Genomic DNA, 21,766 nt, shown 5'->3' on the forward strand with positions numbered 1-21,766 from the left:
GTGAATGTATATGTACAGTATGTGTATGTGTATGTTTGTATTTTGAATGTGCGTGTGGATGTACGAACATTAGGTAGGTAAATATGTACTGTATTTGTGTATGTATGTGGGAGCGTAGGTACCTATGTACGTATGTGAGCATATGTGAATTTGCATGTACAATACATTCGACTCCCAGAGTGCGTGGGAGCCAGAGCACGGCCCCATCACCCCCGAGAGCCCAACCCACAAACAGGAGGCGTGGTGCCCAGGGAACCAGGGACCACCGCCCCCACGCAGCCAAGCCGGCCAGCGACAGGAACCCCAGAGCCCGACCCACCGTACCGCCCACAAGGGCCAGCAGCAGGCCGCAGACAGACGCACCCGGCAGAGGACAGGGCACGAGAAAAGCAGGGGACAGCCAGACCCCAAGCCAGCGAGAGACCACACCCCACACGGGCAGAAAGGCGAGACGCCCCGCCCGAGGGACCCAGAGACTCCCCGCAACCGGACGGGAAGACCGCCCCCGCCCCACCGGCAACCGGGCCCCCACGAGCCCACCCCCCACCCCCGGAGAGCGCGGCGAGGCCAGCCCCCGGCCACCCCACCCAAACCGGCCGCCGCAGGACCACCCAGGCACAGGGCCACGGGAACCACCCACCCCACCCGCAGGGACCCCAACGATGGAGATGGAACAACCAGCAACCGCCCCGCCGAGCCCCCCCCTGAGGGAGGGGAAAATTTAAAAATAATATTAATAAAATATATTAAAAAATAAATTAATTAATTAATTAATTAATAAAAAAATAAATAAATAAAAAGGTCACAACATCTAAATAGAGTATTGTTGGTGGTTTCTAAATGTTTTTAGAGAGAGTATAATGAGCGCAATAGAGGACCCTCGATGTGTTGACTCAATTGCTAGCCATTTATTCACATTTTTGAATGCATAAAAAAAGAAAAACATGTGTTCTTGTCTTACATAAGAATTGTAAATAATAAACAGCACATCTCTTTCCAATTTTTACTTATTTCCAGTAGAGCTGAAACGATTCCTCGAGTAATTCGATAACAAAATATATTTGAGGAATTTTCGCTGACTCGAGGCGTCGTTAATATTTTTTTATTTTATTTATTTATTTTTTACGGCGTTTCGCCTCGTTTAGTAGTCAAAGCTCACGTTTTGGCCACTTGTCCACACACAGACGCATACTTTTGTCTTTAAAAACGCAGACTATTAGAAACGCAGCCCAAAGTGTAGAGATCCAAAACTCTCCGCTTAGCATATGCGTGTACACGGCACAAACGGAGACTTGTGATGACGTCACGGTTGTACGCTGTCATTTACAAGCTCAACAACACTGCCTTGCTGGCTTTAAACACACTAGAACAGGGGTCCGGAACCTTTTTGGCTGAGAGAGCCATGAAATCCAAATATTGTAAAATGTAAGAGCCATATAATATTTTTTTAACACTTAATACAATGCGTGCATTTTTAAGTAAGACAAACATTTTTTAGAGTATAAGTCTCTTATTCTTTTTAATAACATTGTTATTCTGAAGCTAACCAATAATAAATTGAATACTTCTTACCATTAATGCGACCCTCCTGTACCCCGAGGGACAGCTGGGATTGGCTGAGCCACCCGCAACCTTGAACAGGTGCAGTAGAAAACGGATGGATAGATTCAAATGCATGACAATGTTTTATACTTTGAACACTATTTTAACACTGTGATTTCCAGCGGAATTATTCATTACTTATCGTGTTAAGCAATGTCAGCTAAGATTTATCTGAGAGCCAGATACAGTCGTCAAAAGAGCCACATCTGGCTCGTGAGCCATAGGTTCCCTACCCCTGCACTAGAAGAACACTTAATGTATGTTTGAACGTAAACATGCAGCTATTTTCACTCAACATTAATAAAAAAGACACGTCAAAAAGGGCTTTGCGACACTCCCGCCGGCGCAAATGACAGTCTGCTGAATTGGATATGATCGCTGTTGAACCTCCACCTGATGGGACAACTTTGACAAGCAAGACTTTTCGCTCTGAGTGTCATAAGAAAGATGCAACATTATTTTATGTTTTTAGTCCTTATTTAACGACAAATGAAGTTAACTTACGCGTCTTGCTTCCATGAGACGGGCGCGACCATGCTTTTGATTGATTGATTGAAACTTTTATTAGTAGATTGCACAGTGAAGTACATATTCCGTACAATTGACCACTAAATGGTAACACCCCAATAAGTCTTTCAACTTGTTTAAGTCGGGGTCCACTTAAATTGATTCATGATGCAGATATATACTATCCCGCGCGTAAAAAGTGACCAAGCAACTTTTAAAAAAAAAAACATGATGTAGCGTCTTCCTTGTAGTGTGTACTGATGTTAAAGACAATATTCACTTCATTACACATGTACCATATCACTATATCCATGATAAAATGCTTTATAATTCCCTGAGAGTTGTGCAGCGGCACACGCACGTCCGTGTGCTTTATATAGACACTTAAACATGCACAATGGTTTCATTGTTAGTGCGTGCTGATTTTAGAAATAATGTACACTTCACTGCACATGTAATACATCACCATGTTGCTGAACACGTTATAATTGTATGAGTGTTGGGTTTCAGCAGCAAAGGTGTGCATTCGCTCTTTAATAATGTTCCCAGGGCTCTGTGTACGTGCAGGCTGGTTTTAAAGATAATGTACGTGTCATTGTATATCTAAAGTGTATCAAAATAAACACAATAGGAGGTGTAATGCTGCACCAAGTCAGCTATTACTGCTTTTTTCAGGCTTCTGATTGGACAAAATGTGCATGACAGCAGGTGTATGTTTGTGTGTAGACATAGACAGTTTTGAAACTACACATGTGTGGATGGAGATTGTTTTAACCCCAAATATGTGTTTTTGAAACTCTCCGTGTTCGTGTGGACATGGCCTTAAAGGCACTATCCAATCCACTTTTTAGGTTTGATATAATGAAAACTGTTCTTATTGTTTTATTTCTGATATTAAGAATATAGTTTTATTTTAACTTTCACAGGGAATGTACATTTTTAACTAATTTTATATGTATGTGTTTTCATCTCAAACATGTTATGATGGCAAAATGAACATTGATTACTATTTTGCATGCAAACATTGCAATGAACTGTATTGCATTCTTAAAATTTAAAACTGTTGTCGTCATTATTAAGTGGTTTGACTTTTTATATTGTTTATGTATTGTTGGCAGGTTGAAAACAGCTGAGCGGATTTGCGTGGAGAAACCACCATTTAAACAGCACCATATAATAATCATCAAAAACGCACGAGAGACAGAACTTTGTTTATGCAGTCACACCACACAGCACATAGGGCTGTGAGCGCACCTGTTTGTATTAGCACACACAAATTGGCACCATCAACCACGGACGCATTTCAGCTGTGCATGTCAGCCTTCAATAATGAAAACAACTTTAGGAAATAAAAGACAATTAGGCCAAACGCAATAATTGAGGGCACATCCTAACATGTATAATTAAACCTAATTAAGCAAAAATATTGCTACGGCCCGGCTGCACCAAATAATACTACAAATCCATTGAATAAAGTCAAAATACAAATAAGGCAACAAGAGAAGTATCCCACACTTCGCTTTTGTAAAGTAAATTTGTACAGCCGAAATGGGCATCTACAAACCCCGTTTCCATATGAGTTGGGAAATTGTGTTAGAAGTAAATATAAACGGAATACAATGATTTGCAAATCCTTTTCAACCCATATTCAATTGAATGCACTACAAAGACAAGATATTTGATGTTCAAACTCATAAACTTTATTTTTTTTTTGCAAATAATAATAACTTAGAATTTCATGGCTGCAACACGTGCCAAAGTAGTTGGGAAAGGGCATGTTCACCACTGTGTTACATGGCCTTTCCTTTTAACAACACTCAGTAAACGTTTGGGAACTGAGGAGACACATTTTTTAAGCTTCTCAGGTGGAATTCTTTCCCATTCTTGCTTGATGTACAGCTTAAGTTGTTCAACAGTCCGGGGGTCTCCGTTGTGGTATTTTAGGCTTCATAATGCGCCACACATTTTCAATGGGAGACAGGTCTGGACTACACGCAGGCCAGTCTAGTACCCGCACTCTTTTACTATGAAGCCATGTTGATGTAACACATGGCTTGGCATTGTCTTGCTGAAATAAGCAGGGGCGTCCATGGTAACGTTGCTTGGATGGCAACATATGTTGCTCCAAAACCTGTATGTACCTTTCAGCACTAATGGCGCCTTCACAGATGTGTAAGTTACCCATGTCTTGGGCACTAATACACCCCCATACCATCACAAATGCTGGCTTTTCAACTTTGCGCCTATAACAATCCGGATGGTTCTTTTCCTCTTTGGTCCGCAGGACACGACGTCCACAGTTTCCAAAAACAATTTGAAATGTGGACTTGTCAGACCACTTTTCCAATTTGTATCAGTCCATCTTAGATGAGCTCAGGCCCAGCGAAGCTGACGGCGTTTCTGGGTATTGTTGATAAACGGTTTTCGCCTTGCATAGGAGAGTTTTAACTTGCACTTACAGATGTAGCGACCAACTGTAGTTACTGACAGTGGGTTTCTGAAGTGTTCCTGAGCCCATGTGGTGATATCCTTTACACACTGATGTCGCTTGTTGATGCAGTACAGCCTAAGGGATCGAAGGTCACAAGCTTAGCTGCTTACGTGCAGTGATTTCTCCAGATTCTCTGAACCCTTTGATGATATTACAGACCGTAGATGGTGAAATCCCTAAATTCCTTGCAATACCTGGTTGAGAAAGGTTTTTCTTAAACTGTTCAACAATTTGCTCACGCATTTGTTGACAAAGTGGTGACCCTCGCCCCATCCTTGTTTGTGAATGACTGAGCATTTCATGGAATCTACTTTTATACCCAATCATGGCACCCACCTGTTCCCAATTTGCCTGTTCATCAGTGGGATGTTCCAAATAAGTGTTTGATGAGCATTCCTCAACTTTATCAGTATTTATTGCCACCTTTCCCAACTTCTTTGTCACGTGTTGCTGGCATCAAATTCTAAAGTTAATGATTATTTGCAAAATAAAAAATGGTTATCAGTTTGAACATCAAATATTTTGTCTTTGTAGCATATTCAACTGAATATGGGTTGAAAATGATTTGCAAATCATTGTATTCCGTTTATCTAACACAATTTCCCAACTCATATGGAAACAGGGTTTGTACATCAACAATATGATTTGCCTGAGAAGCTGGACAGGACAAAAAATTAAAAAAAATTTAAAAATGTTTTTTGGGGAGTTTAAGCAAAAATATGATTTATTCGATTAATCGATCGGGATATTCGATAGAATACTCGATTACTAAAATGTTCGATAGCTGCAGCTGTAATTTCCAGTATGATTGATCTGATAACATGGTCAGCGTGCAGAAGCGTTACTACATTGACGTAGAATCTACAGAAATTGCAGAAAATATACGGAGTGGAATATTCTAAATATCTGACTGAATTTGTGGCAATTTGTGATGTTAAGACGTTATTTTTTCACATACTTTGCGGATTGTAAATTGGATATGCTTTAATGGATAAAATGAAACACAAGTAAGCATAGAAAGTAAACTTATTTTCCCACTCTACCGGTACTTTAAAGGCTTTAGCAAACTTAAAAACATATCAAATATTGCGAGAAAGTCGTACATATGTTCATTTGGACAGGACACTTGGAAATCATCAAAGACTGTACAGTAGTAAGTAGTACAGTACTCAGTAGTAAGACACAGAGCAGTGGCGTGTCCAGACTTTTTTTCCCCCTGGGGTGGCACAGGGACGACACCTAGTCCTGCAGGGGTGGCACCCATAAAACAGTCAGTCTACTCCAGAAGCAGCTGTAGCTACTATAGTTGATTACCACGGTTACCACCACCAAGTATGGAGTGAATCTCCTTGTAAGATTATTGCTGGCATTTAACAATAATGCAAAGTATTGAGCTATTACAGTATGTCGTAAAACTTGCAACATTGGGCACAAAATACAAATACAGTTTACTACAATGTACTGCAAAGTGAACTGGACAGTGTATCCAGTTTTTTTGACAGTAATAACAGTAAAACAAAATACAAAATCCTGGGCAATAAACATACATTAAAAAATGTACACCCTCTGTCACTTACTTGAAAAAGGTATTTCTTTGGAGAATGAAACTGAGCTGCTCGGGTTAACCATAAATTATCAATTCAATTGGTCTTGTCATATAAACAAGATTGTGTGTAAAATGGGCAGGACTGTTTCTGTTATTAGAAGATGTGTCTATTTTTTTTTTTTACTGATTTTTCAATGAAACAAGTTTTACAGTCACTGGGTCTCATCTCGATTATGCTTTGAAGTGATTTGGTCATGCGCTCCAAAGAAAGATATTCACAAGCTCCAAATTATGTAAAATAAAGCTGCAAGATTGGCATCGAAGTACCGTATTTTTCGGAGTATAAGTCGCACCGGAATATAAGTCGCACCTGCCGAAAATGCATTAAAAAAAAGAAAAAAACCATGTATAAGTCGCACTGGAGCCCGGCCAAACTATGAAAAAAACTGTGACTTATAGTCCGAAAAATACGGTACCCACTTTGGACAAGTACTGACAGTATGCACCACAATTTATCATGGTTATATGTTGATAAGCACTTACTAAAAAACCTGCTGGTATTTTTTTTTACTATTCATACTAAAACGAGGCCAAAAATCTTAATTTAATCCTAAAGTATTATATGTTTGTAACAGACACAGACACTCCACTAGACAACAGACGAATAATGGAACATCGTAGTACCAGGAGCAAGAACATGTACTATGCAAAAAAAACTGTGTTGTACAGAGCTGCTTCCCAATGCAATAGGCTGCCTCGTGTATTAAAGGAGTCAAATAATGTAAGGGATTTTAAAAACAAAACTACACTAAACTGTTTGTTATTCCCTTGTATTTTTTATTTTATATATGATGGATTGTAGTACTGTTTTATGTATAGCATTTAAAGGCATATCTTTTCTATGTATGTATTATTGAGATTTTCTTTAGATGTTGTTATTGTCCTGACCCCAGGAAGAGTAGTGGCAACTAAACAATATGTCACATTTCCCCTTTAACAAAGTAAAATAGTAACATTCACAAACATTGTATTTAAATTTAAACAGATTAGTTCCTCCTTCAAATCAACTCTTTACATTGCTGGCAATAGAATCATTTAAAATATTACACAGTGTGCCTTTGAGAGTATTTGCACAACAAATACGTTACCTGGACTGAGTAGAACTAGAATCACAGTGGAATAACAAACGATGGTGGGACTGAAATAACGTTCAAAACAGATGAATGCACCTGTTCATGTGTGGCAGGCAAACACTTTGAACACGCTTGTGTAAGAAAATATATTGTAACTAAAATGACTTACACAAGTTGCGTCATGCGTATACACCGGGCTTTTGATTGCCCGCCACTACAATATGAAATATAATCAAATATTGAATATTAAAAATATGTGAACCATTCCTACCTTGTTTACTTCCCTGACCTCCTAAAAGGTTTGTAATCCATCAGAAATATCAAGCCATCCATCCATTTTCTATCTATGTCTGTCAAGCAACTAAAATGCGTCAAACATGTCCAAGTGTGAAGTGTTTTGCATATATTACCCATCACGTCTACTAAATAGGTTACATAGATGTATTTTTGAATTGTGTGGTATGATTAGACATTTTTTATAATATATACATACTTCAGTGGGAAAATTGTGTGTTTTTGTATCACATATATTAAAGGTCTGTGTTGGTTTTGGAATAATTAGACCATGAGTTTGAATTGGTTGTCCAAATTAGTACATGTATACCGAGTCTGTGCCAATAAAACTTGGGTTGGAATGTGGTCAGTTCTTATTCCTGTGGACTTTGCATACATGGATGGCTATCAAATCTCTTAAATCGTGGTTCAGATGTAAATTTGGGAAAATCATTGGGCCACGTGAAAAAGCATATTTTAGGCGTACAACTGGATGGAACCCGAGTGGTATAAGTTCCATGGTTTAAAAAAACACTGTTTAAATCGCTCCGCCTCTGAGTGGGGTGGCACCTGAGGTGGCCTGTCAGACTTAAGGAGTGGCACGTGCCACCCCCTAAACACGCCACTAATCTGCTCTTCACGTCCAGATATTAATAAAACAGTGAAAAAGGTCGAACAAGAAGCCTTCTAAATTTTTAAGATAACAGTAAAGCTTTTGACAACGTCCGACCTGAACACCTTCCTTTAATTGTTATTTTTGCAGTTTTATGTATTTTTATGTATAAAATATAAAACTTACAAATAGAATTCCAATCGCAATTTGGGAGGGATAAAGTTTTTTCTCAAAATCACACAGCCCTAACGGCAAAGATGTTTTGTACCTAAACATCTATTGAACATAAATATATGGACCAGGTCAAAAAAGAAGCACAAATTGAAGGACTGGGCTTGAAAACAGGAGGCCAGAGCATAAACATTAGATACACTGACGATACAGCCCTCATAACCAACTCCCTTGGAAACTTGATCAAGCTTGTAATATGGGTGAATAAAGCAGGAAAAGCAGCCAGATTCAAATAAATGCCAAAAAGTTCAAAGTGATGAACATTGGTGGAACAAGTAACCACACTATAACAATAAATGGGAAGGCACTGGCAGTGGTGGACCATTTCAAGTACCTCGGATCCATAAATTAAGCGGATGGAAAGTGCACATAAGATATTGCAAGATTTGGAATGGCAAAGCAGAGACTGGTACAGCTGAATAACATTTGGAAAGACCCATCTATCAATACTACAGCATTGAAACTAAAAATCCTGAAGACAGTGATATAGATGATGATATTAATGCTATACGGATGTGAAGGATGGACTATCAGAAACAGCAAGGAGAAAAGAATAAACGCCGCAGAGATGTGGTGTTATAGGAGAATCTTGAGTACCGACTGGATGCACAAGAGAAGTAACAGTAGTATATTGCAACAGCTAAATACGAACGCTGTACTACTGAACATGGCATATTCGAGAAAACTGAAATATTTTGGACATGCCATTAGGCACCAAAACTGACATCAGGAAGAATGTCGCACAAGGTAAAATTGAAGGTAGAAAAAAAGCGGTAGACCAACAATTTCCTACACGAATATCTTCACCAAGCGGATGCAACTTTCTTTGAAATAGGGCTTTAGTGTGTGCAAGGTGTGTGACGAATTGCGCAAAATATCTGGACACATTTCTGGCAGCTCACTCCTGATGACATTGAAAGAAGAAGCTGCTCTCACTTTTGGAGGGGTTTGGGCTGGATAACTTTTTCTGTCTTTTAGCCATGTTAAAATCCGGAATGCGTTTATTTTGTCTGTAGATTGTGTTGTGGGCCAATTAAAAACGAGCTGCGGGCTTGCAAATGGCCCATGGTGCAGTTTGGAGACACCCCTGGCCTACATCAAATAATCATATTTAAAACACTGAACACAAAATAACTTGTACAGAATTGTACTTTTATGTTTGTAATCTTAATAATAATAATAATAATAATAACTGGGATTTATATAGCGCTTTTCTAAGTACCCAAAGTCGCTTTACATGTAGAACCCATCAATCATTCACACCTGAGAATCAGAAGAATCAGAATCAGCTTTATTGTCATTACGCAAGGTAACGAGATTGAGGCCATTCCATACAGTGCGATGTGTGCATGCTAGAAAAACAATGTGCAAATATATAAAAATATAAAAAATGTAGAAGTGCAATGAATATGGTGTGAAATGAATATATACATGAAAAAAACAAAAACAAAAACAGGGTGGTTGGTGGAATGGGTTATTGCACCAAAGAGAAGGCAGTTATGAGGGACAATGGGGCAGTCCGTTCAGGATGGTTATGGCCTTGGGGAAGAAGCTGGTGGTGGTAAGCTACTTTCATAGCCACAGCTGCCCTGGGGTAGACTGACGGAAGCGTGGCTGCAATTTGCGCCAACGGCCCCTTCGACCACCACCTATCATTCATCATTCAATTCACCGGTGTGAGTGGCACCGGGGGAAAAGGGTGAAGTGTCCCGCCCAAGGACACAACGGCAGCGATTTTTGGATGGTAAGAGGCGGGGAGCGAACCTGCAACCCTCAGGTTTCTGGCACGGTTGCTCTACCCACTACGCCATGCCGCCCTTCTTGACATTTCCATTGGAAATTCATATTTGAGCTTTTAAATATGTAATTCAAGCCACCCTTGCATTGTTTATCAGTGAAAGTCAATGCTATACTTCACAGCAAATATTTAATAACGAGTTAACGAAAGTTTCCTTTAACAGCACTATTTTTCGATTATCAACAGCATTTAATGATTAACATACATAAATGAACGTTCTTAATACATGCCATTAGAATAAGATCATATGTAATTGGGGAGTGTGTGTGTGTACAGTGCTTGTTTGTTATGCCAACTCTTAACTCTGATGCTATAAGATAACCAGCAAAACAGCAACACACATACATAACACACTGTTAATGACATTGATTGGCTGTGGATGAACCATATTACAGTGTAACGACCTGACAGTTACAGTTTATGTTTACAGTTGGCGTTGTCCGACTGTTTTTTGTGTCCATGAACACATTGCTGGCTGAGCCGAGTCTCTTGGCACAAATTAAAGATGTTGTTTAGTTATCAGTTTAGATGTACTGGTGCATATCTTGAGCTTTCTGCTCATCCCAGACTGTTAACTCGCTTAATATAAAAACTAAAAATTGTATTCATCTTGCCTTTGCCAGAAGTGAAGTTAGTTTAGCAGGTTTGAAACTTTTTTTTTCTTTAAGCTGCTGCACCTCCTCTCAAGTATTCTACCAGAGGCCGCACACATTGAAAACCCATGGTATAGCTGAGCCATTCCCAACCAGTGTGCACATCTGATCACCTGACACGGCACACTATTATCCAATTTTACTGTACTTAAAGGGGACAGATGTTTTTTTTGGCTTTCACAGGGGAACCGCACTTTTGTTTGGAATTATGCCTATCGTTCACAATCCTTATGAGAGACAAGAAGAAAAACGTTTTTAGTTTTTTTTTCCCCAATTTATTTTGTACGAATCGGCTCAATCTTGGTGACTAGCAATGCAGCTAATGGGAGCAAGCCATTCTGCTTCTAAGTAACTTTCAAATCTATCCAATAACCGCCAATAATACTTCATTCAAAGGGGAACTGCACATTTGTTTGAAATCTTGCCTATCGTTCATAATCATTATGAAAGAAAAGAACAAACTTTTTTTTTCTTTAGGATTTTAAAGATGATAAAATATGCTTGAAAAAAAGATGTGGCTAATGGGAGTCACCACTGTAGCCTTCAAAGCCCTCTAAAACAACTTCAAAACCTTCCATCAACAATTTATATACACACTACAAGTATATATATAATGTAATAACAGTATTGAGAAAAGGATCTCAATACTTATGTAAATGGGATTTTATAGTCTTTAATTTTTTATAAATTTGCAAAAATGTCAACATTTCTGTTTTTTTTTGTTAAGATGGGATGTGGAAAGTTCATTAACAAAAATATAAAATTAACTTTTGTTACTATAGTTATGAACGTTACTACATTATGCATATATGTGCAGTATACATATAAATCGTTGATGGAGGGTTTTGAAGTTGTTTTAGAGGGCTTTGAAGGCTACAACGGTGACTCCCATTAGCCGCATCTTTAAACCTTTTATCATCTTTAGAATTCCAAAAAAAAAAGACATGTGTTCTTGTCTCTCATAATGATTGTGGACGATAGGCAAAATAAAATTTAAAAAAGTGCAGTTCCCCTTTAAAACCTTTCCTTGTGATGTATGAAACCTGTTTTGAGCTTTGTGATTTCGACTAAAACTACGCCCCTCTTAAAAAGTATTGAATTTATCTTTTAAAAAATGTACTGTTAAAATATATATCTTGAAGTCATCACAGCTATTTTTTCCAGACACTGTTGAAAATAAAATTCAAAAAAGTTATATTGATTCGCCAGTTACAACATTAAGTACATCTGCACACTCGCTGCATAAACATAAGATGCTGCATGTTGCACGTTGCTGTTATTATGTGCATGCCAAGATGAAATGAAAATAAAACTTAATCCTATGTCTTTGTGTATTCTCATACACAGTGGGGGAGGAGTTCCTGGCCCTCTGATTAATGTTTAAATAAGGACATCCACCTCGCTGTGACGTCACAATCGCAAAACCTCGCGAAAAAAAAACCATCCAAAACTGTGTGCAAGCTTACGCCAAAATGCATCAACCTGATGATTTGATACGTTGGTATTGTTTAACACAAGTATCTACCTTTGTAACAACATTTATTAGTCAGAAAAGACAAAAAGGTCACCTTTCAAGGGGTCATATTAAGATATTTTGTCTACATTTAAAATGCTTCCTTGTGGTCCACATAACCAGTAAAGGTGGTGCTTTAGTGCACATTTTGTATAGATTGTTGTGTACAGATCAGCCTTAAACCGCTTTCTGACTGTCTCTTCAGAATGCGCCATTTTGTGGGCGGTCTTATTTAGGAGCCCAAGCCCTTCTCCAGGCCAGGCCCAATTGACTGCGTCTCCACACTGTCAGCCATGTTGTAATTTTTTGCGCTTCCATATACTGACAGATATAAGTTAGAACTATACGCTACTTTTTAATAGAAATGGCGACAAAACAGAAGATTTTATAATGCATGTGCATGTATGAGACAGTCTGACCCACAACAAGAAAATAGAGAAAATTAAGGAACGTATTGACTACAACAGGATAAAAGTGGTTGACTCGCACAAAGCTCTTTGAGTAGACCTCTACCACAAATGGAGATATCTGCTGACGTAATTAAGGCAAAATATCTCACTAAAGGCTCAAATCGAAACAGATTGTTTGGAGATAATTGAAAGACGGAGGGATTGTTTTGTGAATATATTCACCATACTGCGATGGTTTCAAATTTACACGATTTATGCAGATCCCAAATACATAAAAACAGGTACCAACAGGTAAGAAAAGTTGGTTTTGCATAATAGGACCCCTTTAATTGATATGAAACGTATTTATTTACTACAAATAATGTTTCTTTGTTCATCTACTGTATGTAGTGACTGCATTGTGAAAGGCAGATCACTTTAATGCTTTTGGCAGAAGATAAAAATGCCTGTGTACCTGTGTTATCACTGTTGTGATTCATGCGACATATTTGTTTGCTAGTGTGGCATGAGATTTTTCTAAATATGTGCCTTGGCTCAGCAAAAGTTTGGGAGACACTGGCATTGCTGATAATCCGAGGTCAGTTTTCAAACCCCACATACAATTAGCATATTAATACATAAATGGCACATACACACAGTCCCACCTTTCGCTTTCGAGGTATGGGGTCCTCAAACATGAAGTGTGCACTCTCTGGAACGTCCTCGTTGACATCATCCCCCTGGGACGAGAGCAGGAAGTTCTTGTTGGCATCGTTGGACAGAGGTGGTGATGGGGTGGAGGGCACCGATTGGTCGCTCGCATCCCAGCTCCAGTTGCCACTCGTGGAGCTGCTGTAACTGGCTGACAGTGCCTCTTTCCAAGTCCTGTTTGCTGGCTCTGGAACTGCAGTTCAAAAGGATACACACTGAGCTGATTTAATATTGCACAAGCACTGATTTAGCTGAGCTTATTAGGATTATATCCTTTCTTGAACCTTTGCCATATGTACAGCATGAAATTTGATTTATGCATCATCATCAATCAATCAATCAGTCAAAGTTTACTTAAATAGCCCTTAATCACAAATGTCTCAAAGGGCTGCACAAGCCACAACAACATCCTCTGCTCAGATCCTACATCAGGGCAAGAAAAATCTCAACCCAATGGGAACAACATGAAACCCTGGCAGGGACCGCAGATGTGGGACCCCAGCCCCGCCCCCCCTGGGTGACCGGTGCAATGGATGCCGAGTGGATACAGTTAATGTGAGAGTCCAATCCATAGTGGGGCTAGCATACTGCCCGCTAAAGACATGTGAGCAGCTTAATGCAGTACATAAAGTACTACATATTGAGTCATAACACCCAAGTTGTGCATTATGTATTATGTAATGTGTAGGAGAACTCCTAAATGTATACAATAAATGTGCATGTGACATGCACATTTGCAAGACAACGCAATAAAATGTGCATGATACCACATAAAAAGTAACATTTTCAAACAAAGATATGCTGAGGTTGAAAGGCAATAAAAACAATATTGATAAAAATAAATACATTTCATCTTTGTATCATCAGGTTAGTCACACATGTTTATGCCTAAAAGCTGACTCATTTAGAGCAAATAACATTTGCCTTGATTAAGCTCAACAACAACAAAAGTTAAAAAATAAGGGAGAGGAAAAAGCTGACAGGACATTGACCGTATGGCAGGGTTGGCATGGCGATGGCAAGCACAGCAAAATGCAGCTGTAGTGATAAGGTCATGACAGAACAGTTGGTACATGACATGATTCAGATGCGGGTGAATGTGGTGTTGCCCAGGTATTGGAAGACGTGGCGTTACCTGGGGGCGCAGAGGACGGGCAGAGCACCAACGGGGACGTGGATAGCGATGTCAGAACGGCAGCGGCCATCACCTCCTTAACAGCATGACCTGAGGGCTTCCTGTAAAATACACACATGAAGGGTGGCCAGGTTTATGTGTTGGTTCTTGAACAATTGTTTATTACAGTAATGGAGGCAAAGACCGCCACAAGAGACCAATACAGAGCTAGAAACAAACAACAGCCTGAGGACAGAGGTATATGAAATTACGAGAGAAAGAGAGAGCGCGAGCAAAGGCGGTCCCCCTCCAAAAAACAACCCCCATTCCGCACCTCATAGTTTGAAGCTTGTTTACACTGCCCACTTGAACATGCAGCACTTTACACTCACTAAGTTACAAGCACACAGTAGACAACCACAGCGTGTGCTTTGGTACCCATAATTACTTGTACTTATTTGTGTCAGTCTACAATAAGGCATAGACGCAACCATTCATTATTTTACTTTCCAACTCACTTCCTGTTGTCCTTGAAAGCAAAACCTGGGAGAAGATATTTAAGGCAGGGCTGAGCCTGAGAATTCCTTAACACCATTGGGCACACACACACACAAACACATTTTGAATGTTTTGGCACAATTAGTCAGAGAAACAACACACTTTTATACAGGCAGAGTGTGCATAAACCATTGTGCTATACTGCTATTTAAATCTTTATATGAAATTACTGCAACAACAGAAGCACAACTGACACAAAAAAGCTCCACACATTCTGCAGCTTTAAGAGGTCCATGTCCCGCCCCCAGACTTCTCCACTCCGCAACCAGAGCAAACTGGTTTGAGGCATTCTTTCAGCCAAGCCCTGAGCCCTGGCACAGATTCTGTTCTGTGCAAACACACAAAAACTTCACTCTGGACTCCACAATCACAAACACAAGTGGGTTGTAAATCAAGCAAGGGGCCCTGTATAAAAACACGCACACCCCTAATGTTGGAAGTGTCTAATATGTTTTTTTTAGGTTTTTAAATAGTTTCTACAAGTGTTGATGAAAATGTGTTCCTATTGAGGCAAATGGTTGTTTAAGTTGCATATGAATAGGAAAATATTCCCAGGATGGAATACCACAAGAGAGACTCAAAAGAATGGCGGGGAACACACGTGCACACATTCACTACTACGTAGGCATAAACCACCCGGTCTGGACAAGAGATAAAGAGATAACAAGATTAGTTGTGTCCCGTTTCAGTGGTTGGCCTTGTTCTTAGCAACAAACAGTGCCAACCGAGCGAGGACATGCTTTTGATGAGCCTGTGTCTGCCATTTCCTCAAAAAATGTCCTTCTTTTTTCTAAATTCTGTATATACGATGGATGGCATGTTGACTCTTGAATATAACACACTGATTAATCAAACCTATAAAATACACATCATATTGCCACTTAAAACCTCATTTGGGCTTAAGCTGGCATGGAAAAATGTACACCTATACTACTGACAGTGATGCATGCTTTTTCAGGGAAAAAACACACTAAAGCCTTTTTGATTATTCCAGGGTAATTCAAGCATTTTAATAACGCTTGCACACATACAAGCACAAACACAAATACTCCAAACCAAATCCCAATTTCCTGAGATTGAGTTTTGTCCTTTTGCTTCCTGGCATAGCTCTGATATTCCACAAAAGTTTCATAATTATATACGTGTGTGTAAGTAGTACTAAGAGCAACAATGCCAACAGTGGGACAGCTATCAATCCAATCTAGACATTAATGTTTCCACCAACAAATAGAATTAGATGTCATCAGAGAAATGGCTTGTATATTTCAGTAGACACATCAATAGTGGCAACTTTCTCGTAAACACTGTCCCCTGCCGTTTCTGTGACTTCTTAACTCTGTGAGACTTGACCATAAATCTGTTTGTATCTTATGAGAGCATGAGAAAGCTTTATTTTGTAGCAAGTTTTACTAGGTGTGTTTTTATTAAGCACCCAAAAAGAGAATGTCAACAAACTATCTTTTAATGTGCACTGGACATATATGAGCACCTTTGGATCTCAGAGTGTTTTTGGAAAGAAGCAGTATTTATGGCAGCACACATGATGAAATGACAAAATCATAATTTGTAGCAAATAGGCCCTCCTGTTAATCGAGATATTTATTGGTCAATTTGACCATAGGTTGGACAAAAGTTGGTAAAAGACCCTTGATATCCCTTTGACAACCCACTCTACATATTCCATCCATTTACACTCTCTGTAGGTATTATGAGCTGGTGTTCTTATGCTTTTGTCTAAAGAGCATATGTGTCTCCTCCAATGTCTGTTGGCCTTAGATTAAGATTAAAGGGGTTTTTTGGGGTTTTTTTGCACAGACAAATATTGTGTTAAAATAAACCAGCTCTGTTTTGCACAGATCTCAGGTCCATGAGTTTGGGACACTTTCTAGCCATGCCATTTCTTTGGTCTTCAGTCATATCCTCATTAATCATATCCTCAAATCTTCAATATAATTTGGGGCTTAACTGTAAATATGTATTTGTACATAAATAACAATTTATTTGTTGGTTGGAAGCACTGAGCAGACAATTTTAACACATGGAATCTCCACAGGGAGAGACTAAGATTTGATGACACCATGCTCTGCATCAAACCCCCCCCCATATCACCTTTGCCTGGCAATACTGAGGGCCTTTGCTGTTGTTAGGGAGAAGACAGGACCTTCACTCTATATTTAACACATCTGCTCATGTTACCAACCACGTAGAAATCCCTGGGATCTGCCTGATTTATGGCTCGCTGTATTGGAGTTTAAGCCCCCTCACTTTGAATCTAGGCCAACTGTGAATAATATATCTAGGACCTTTTATATCAAAATGATATAGCAAAAATAAAGGTGTCGTTTGTTCTGCATTAAAACAAAAACAACTTGAATCACACAGCGCCACAAAAATGTAGAAAGATACTATGCTCCTTAATTGGCAGCACATCATTTCTTGTTAATACTCAAATCAATCTGGGTCAGGATTTTGTGTATTGGTAATTTTGTGTCTTTGCTGATCACAGTAAATGCAGAGTTTGCTGCAGAAGCACTATCAAGTTCATTATCTTAACTGACTTGAATGTAGTTGCGAATTACATTACAAAATTACCCAAAAAATATTAATTTACATCAATAATGTCTATTGTGTATGTTATGTAAATAAAATAGAAGGTTTACTGTTAATACACATAGCAAACATTGCACACATGTGGCTCAACACAATTAAACCAAAGGTGTAGCTTTATCGCCCCCTTATGGTCAAAGGCAGCACTATATGTATTTAACCAGTTTTGATCGCAGGAGTTAAACAGCCAAAAACAACACGGCCACCCACGAATAAAAAAGACATTACAAGGTCATCAGTTTCAATGCACTCAAACTTTGTTGTCCAGTCGCTGTTTAAAGTACAATGATTGTGATTTATTTTGATTTTTTTCAGGGTCAATAGTGCCATCTTCTTCTCCTCACCAATTGCTGATTCATTGTGACAAATATGATTTGCTGTTGACCCCTGGGGGGGGTGGCGGGAGTACTGCATATATGAGCAACCCTGTTTTGAATGGTTTCTTCAAGAATATTTGGGTGTTGTTCGGCGGGCCAAATTAAAAGATTTGGACGGCCGGATATGGCCCACGGTCCGCAAGTTGTATAGGCCTGCTGTACACAAATGCATATAACACATCAACACTTCGTGGCATACATACCAAAAATAGAGGTAGTGTCTCTCTATTCATACATGTTTTTGTAAATTGAATGTACACAGACTTGCCAACACAGCACATATTTTAACCTTGCTTTCTTCCAGGTACGTAGTTTGTTGCATTTCGTTTTCAATTCTGGATTATGGAGCTTGAAGTATGCTCCTGCATTAAGGCACCAACGCACACTATGCTGGGTGGCTCCTCAGTCTGTGAACCCTCTTGCGTAGCATGATGTACACCTTTAATACGACTCGTTCAGAGAGCATACAGTTCACTTTGCAGACACCCTCTCATCTGATTTCAGATAAATATTTAAAGTAATGGTGAGAGATTTAACACACTGATAAGTTCCAGTTTGGATTACACTCTTTTTATATCTTAAATTCCCATTGTTCGCTCGCCGCCAAAGGAAGCTAAGAAGTTAAATAGTCGAAGAGAATTGTGGTTGCTCAAGTGAGTCGATGTCACACGTTTAACGCAGTTGAAGAGCTATCAAAACAGCAGTGTTTAAAGTATGGCTCTTGGTTTCTTTGCTTTACTGGCATTTGGCAGATACAATTAAACAAAAGACAGCAAAATGTGGCCAAACTGAGCAAAAAGGCACAATAGTAACCAAGGTAAGGAAAGTAGAGGAAGAGGGAAACACATTTGTTAACATATGTTCTGCTGTTTGAAGAAGCATGCAACCCGTTTGGCCGTGGTGGGATTTCTGAATCTGTGTGGTTTATGTTAATCAGTGTATCTTCGTAAAGGGAATATTGGATAAACATTTGAAAACATGATTTTACCACTCAGAACAAACACAGAACAGAAACTGGTACCATTAAGCCTAACCGGTGTAATGAGGTAATGTAGTGCAAAGTTTCCCCAAGATTGCCATGATACCTGTGGCGGTAGGGGCGTGGTGAATATAACATAATTATATTGTTTGCTATGATGCATATATTTTCTTTAAAAAGGCAAAACATTTATACATACATTTAAAACAGAAGAACTAAACAAATTAAAAAGATTGTTTGACAAAAAACAGACTATCTTTAAATATTAGTGAAACTAAAATAATGTTATTTGGTAACAGTAGATGGGAAAGTCAAACACAAATACAAATAGATGGAGTAGACATTGGGAGGGTATAATAAAACACATTTCTGGGTGTAATAATAGATGATAAAATGAACTGGAAAACTCATGTAAAAAATATACAACATAAAGTAGCAAGAAACACATCAATAATGAATAAAGCAAAACATGTTCTGGACCAAAAATTACTTTATATTCTCTACTGCTCGCTAGTGTTACCATATCTGAGTTATTGTGCAGAAATATGGGGAAACAATTACAAATGTGCACTTCATTCACCAACGGTGTTAGAAAAAAGATCAGTTACAGTAATACATAATGTTGGATGTAGAGAACATACAAACCCTTTATTTATTAAATCACAATTATTGAAATTCAATGATTTGGTGCATTTGCAAACAGCTGAAATTTATAACCTGCTACCCAAGGATGTACAACAATTCTTCTCAACAAAAGAGGAGAAATATAACCTTAGAAGAAAATCTAATATAAAACATGTGCATGCGCATACAGCACTTAAACCTTTAGCATATCCGTATGTGAAATTAAACTATGGAATGGATTAACCAAATAAATCAAACAAAGCACCAATATGATTCAGTTTAAGAGACTGTTCAAGCTACAAGTGTTCACAAAGTACAAAGAAGAACAATTATGATGAACATCTTGAATCTTTTTTTTGTTGTTTTGTTTTTAGATAATGATTATTTATGTATTTAATATTTGTTTACTTACTATGGTATATTATTAGTTTTTATTTTTTTTATTCACTGTTTTGTTACAAACAGAGAACAAGGAAATGGTATAAAACTGCTATGATATGAAAAGGGGTAGGATTAAATAAGCTCTGCTTCTTCCTACTCCTTTTCGGACGTGCTGTAATGAAACAACTGGAAATATGTGATGCATTACAATGTATCGTATGCTTGTTCGAAATAAACTGAAACAGAGCTGAAAACAAATCTGTTATTATTAATTATAGTATGAACATGTATTTTTTTCTGCAATATCAATGTTATTTGTTGAGATTTTTTTTTTATATTTCTCCAATGCTTTTACTCACTCTTTTTTTATTAAAACAAATCTAGCATCTATTTTTTTGGTGCTATTGGAGACTGTACTCGTGTTTAGAGACGCTTCACTAATGTCGCTCTATGTCCGCAACAAAAATTGAGGTGCAGAGAGCCTGACGTCACACTTGTTTTGCGCTGCTGCAAGCTTTCCTCTCCTTAAAAGCCTCCACTGTATCTTACATTTTGAAGAGCGCTGTCCGCGGGGATATCTTGGATACATTACAGTACTTCCACAGCACGGAGATAATGTTTTTACTCCAGACAACCCGGTGCGTTTAGCTTACGTCATCACAACATCCGGTTTCGGCAGCGCTGTTACGGTCATCAAAATACGTCTTTTTTTGGCGGCCAAATTTTCGGTGCATCACTAGTCAAAAGTGTGCAAATAATAATTCATATATATCCATTCATACTGTTACTACCTGCTGGTGTTAAAGTGTATGTTCATGTGTTATTATGTTCATTTCTTTCCATGGTCTTGACCACACTGTGTTGGCGGAGAATGAGGAAATATTGTTGTGTGTCTGGAAGTGAGGAAATGCGTGTTGGAACTTGGCCCGTTGTCAACAACAGATTGGCAATAAAAGCTAAAAAGAACGTCAGACTTTGTGTCTTTTTTTGGCGCTACAATACAACATATTACTTTATTTTGTTTTCATGTAAAATAAAAACCTAATTTTTAAGGTGTAGCGAAAAATAGTTTGCATTGGCGCACCGCCACAATCAGTTACATTAAGGGGAAATCCTGTAGTGACAACTAAACTACGGTGGTGTTGGTGGCTGACAGCTGCCCTCACCCACACCTTCCCCACTCAATACAGCCTCTATTGATAGCACATTTCTCTCAGTTCCCATCTTAAGCCCGAAATACACTCTCGCGTCACGTAGCTTGCATCCACTCTGATGGCGTCTTGATTAGTTTATAGTTCATTTGCAAGGGCTGCCTATGGCTTGCAATTCTCTTCCAAAATACTAAGTGGCAGTGTCTCCCGAATCAGCAACTGCAGCTGTTGTTGACTAAATATTTACCTTCTGGTATAGGGTGAGCAATGACAAATGCAACATCGACATCTTTGTTGGCAATGCAACTAATCATTCAGAAACATCAGTTTACTTTTAATGGAAGTTTTACTCACACAACCAGAGGAAAAGCCATTCGTGTAGATCAGGGGTATCAAACTAATTTTAGCTCAGAAGCTTCATGGACGAAAATCTATTTCCACGTGGGCCGAACGGGTAAAATCATGGCATAATAACTTAAAAATATAACTACAACAACTTCAGCTTGTTCTCTTTG

General features: G+C 38.7%; 1 protein-coding gene across 2 annotated transcripts in view; it reads right to left on the reverse strand.

Moving 5' to 3' along the window:
- LOC133619712 (zinc finger protein 704-like) overlaps positions 1-21,766 on the reverse strand; it is a 128,350-nt gene that overhangs the window by 29,825 nt on the left and 76,759 nt on the right. For both annotated transcript variants that reach the window (XM_061980958.2, XM_061980951.2), the window contains exons 3-4: positions 14,596-14,696; positions 13,415-13,653 (exon numbers count right to left, since the gene is read on the reverse strand). In XM_061980958.2, coding sequence (XP_061836942.1) covers positions 13,415-13,653; positions 14,596-14,696 — 340 coding nt within the window. The remainder of the gene's footprint in view (positions 1-13,414; positions 13,654-14,595; positions 14,697-21,766) is intronic.

The sequence above is a fragment of the Nerophis lumbriciformis genome, linkage group LG01, assembly GCF_033978685.3.
Source record: "Nerophis lumbriciformis linkage group LG01, RoL_Nlum_v2.1, whole genome shotgun sequence".
Lineage (NCBI taxonomy): Eukaryota > Metazoa > Chordata > Actinopteri > Syngnathiformes > Syngnathidae > Nerophis > Nerophis lumbriciformis.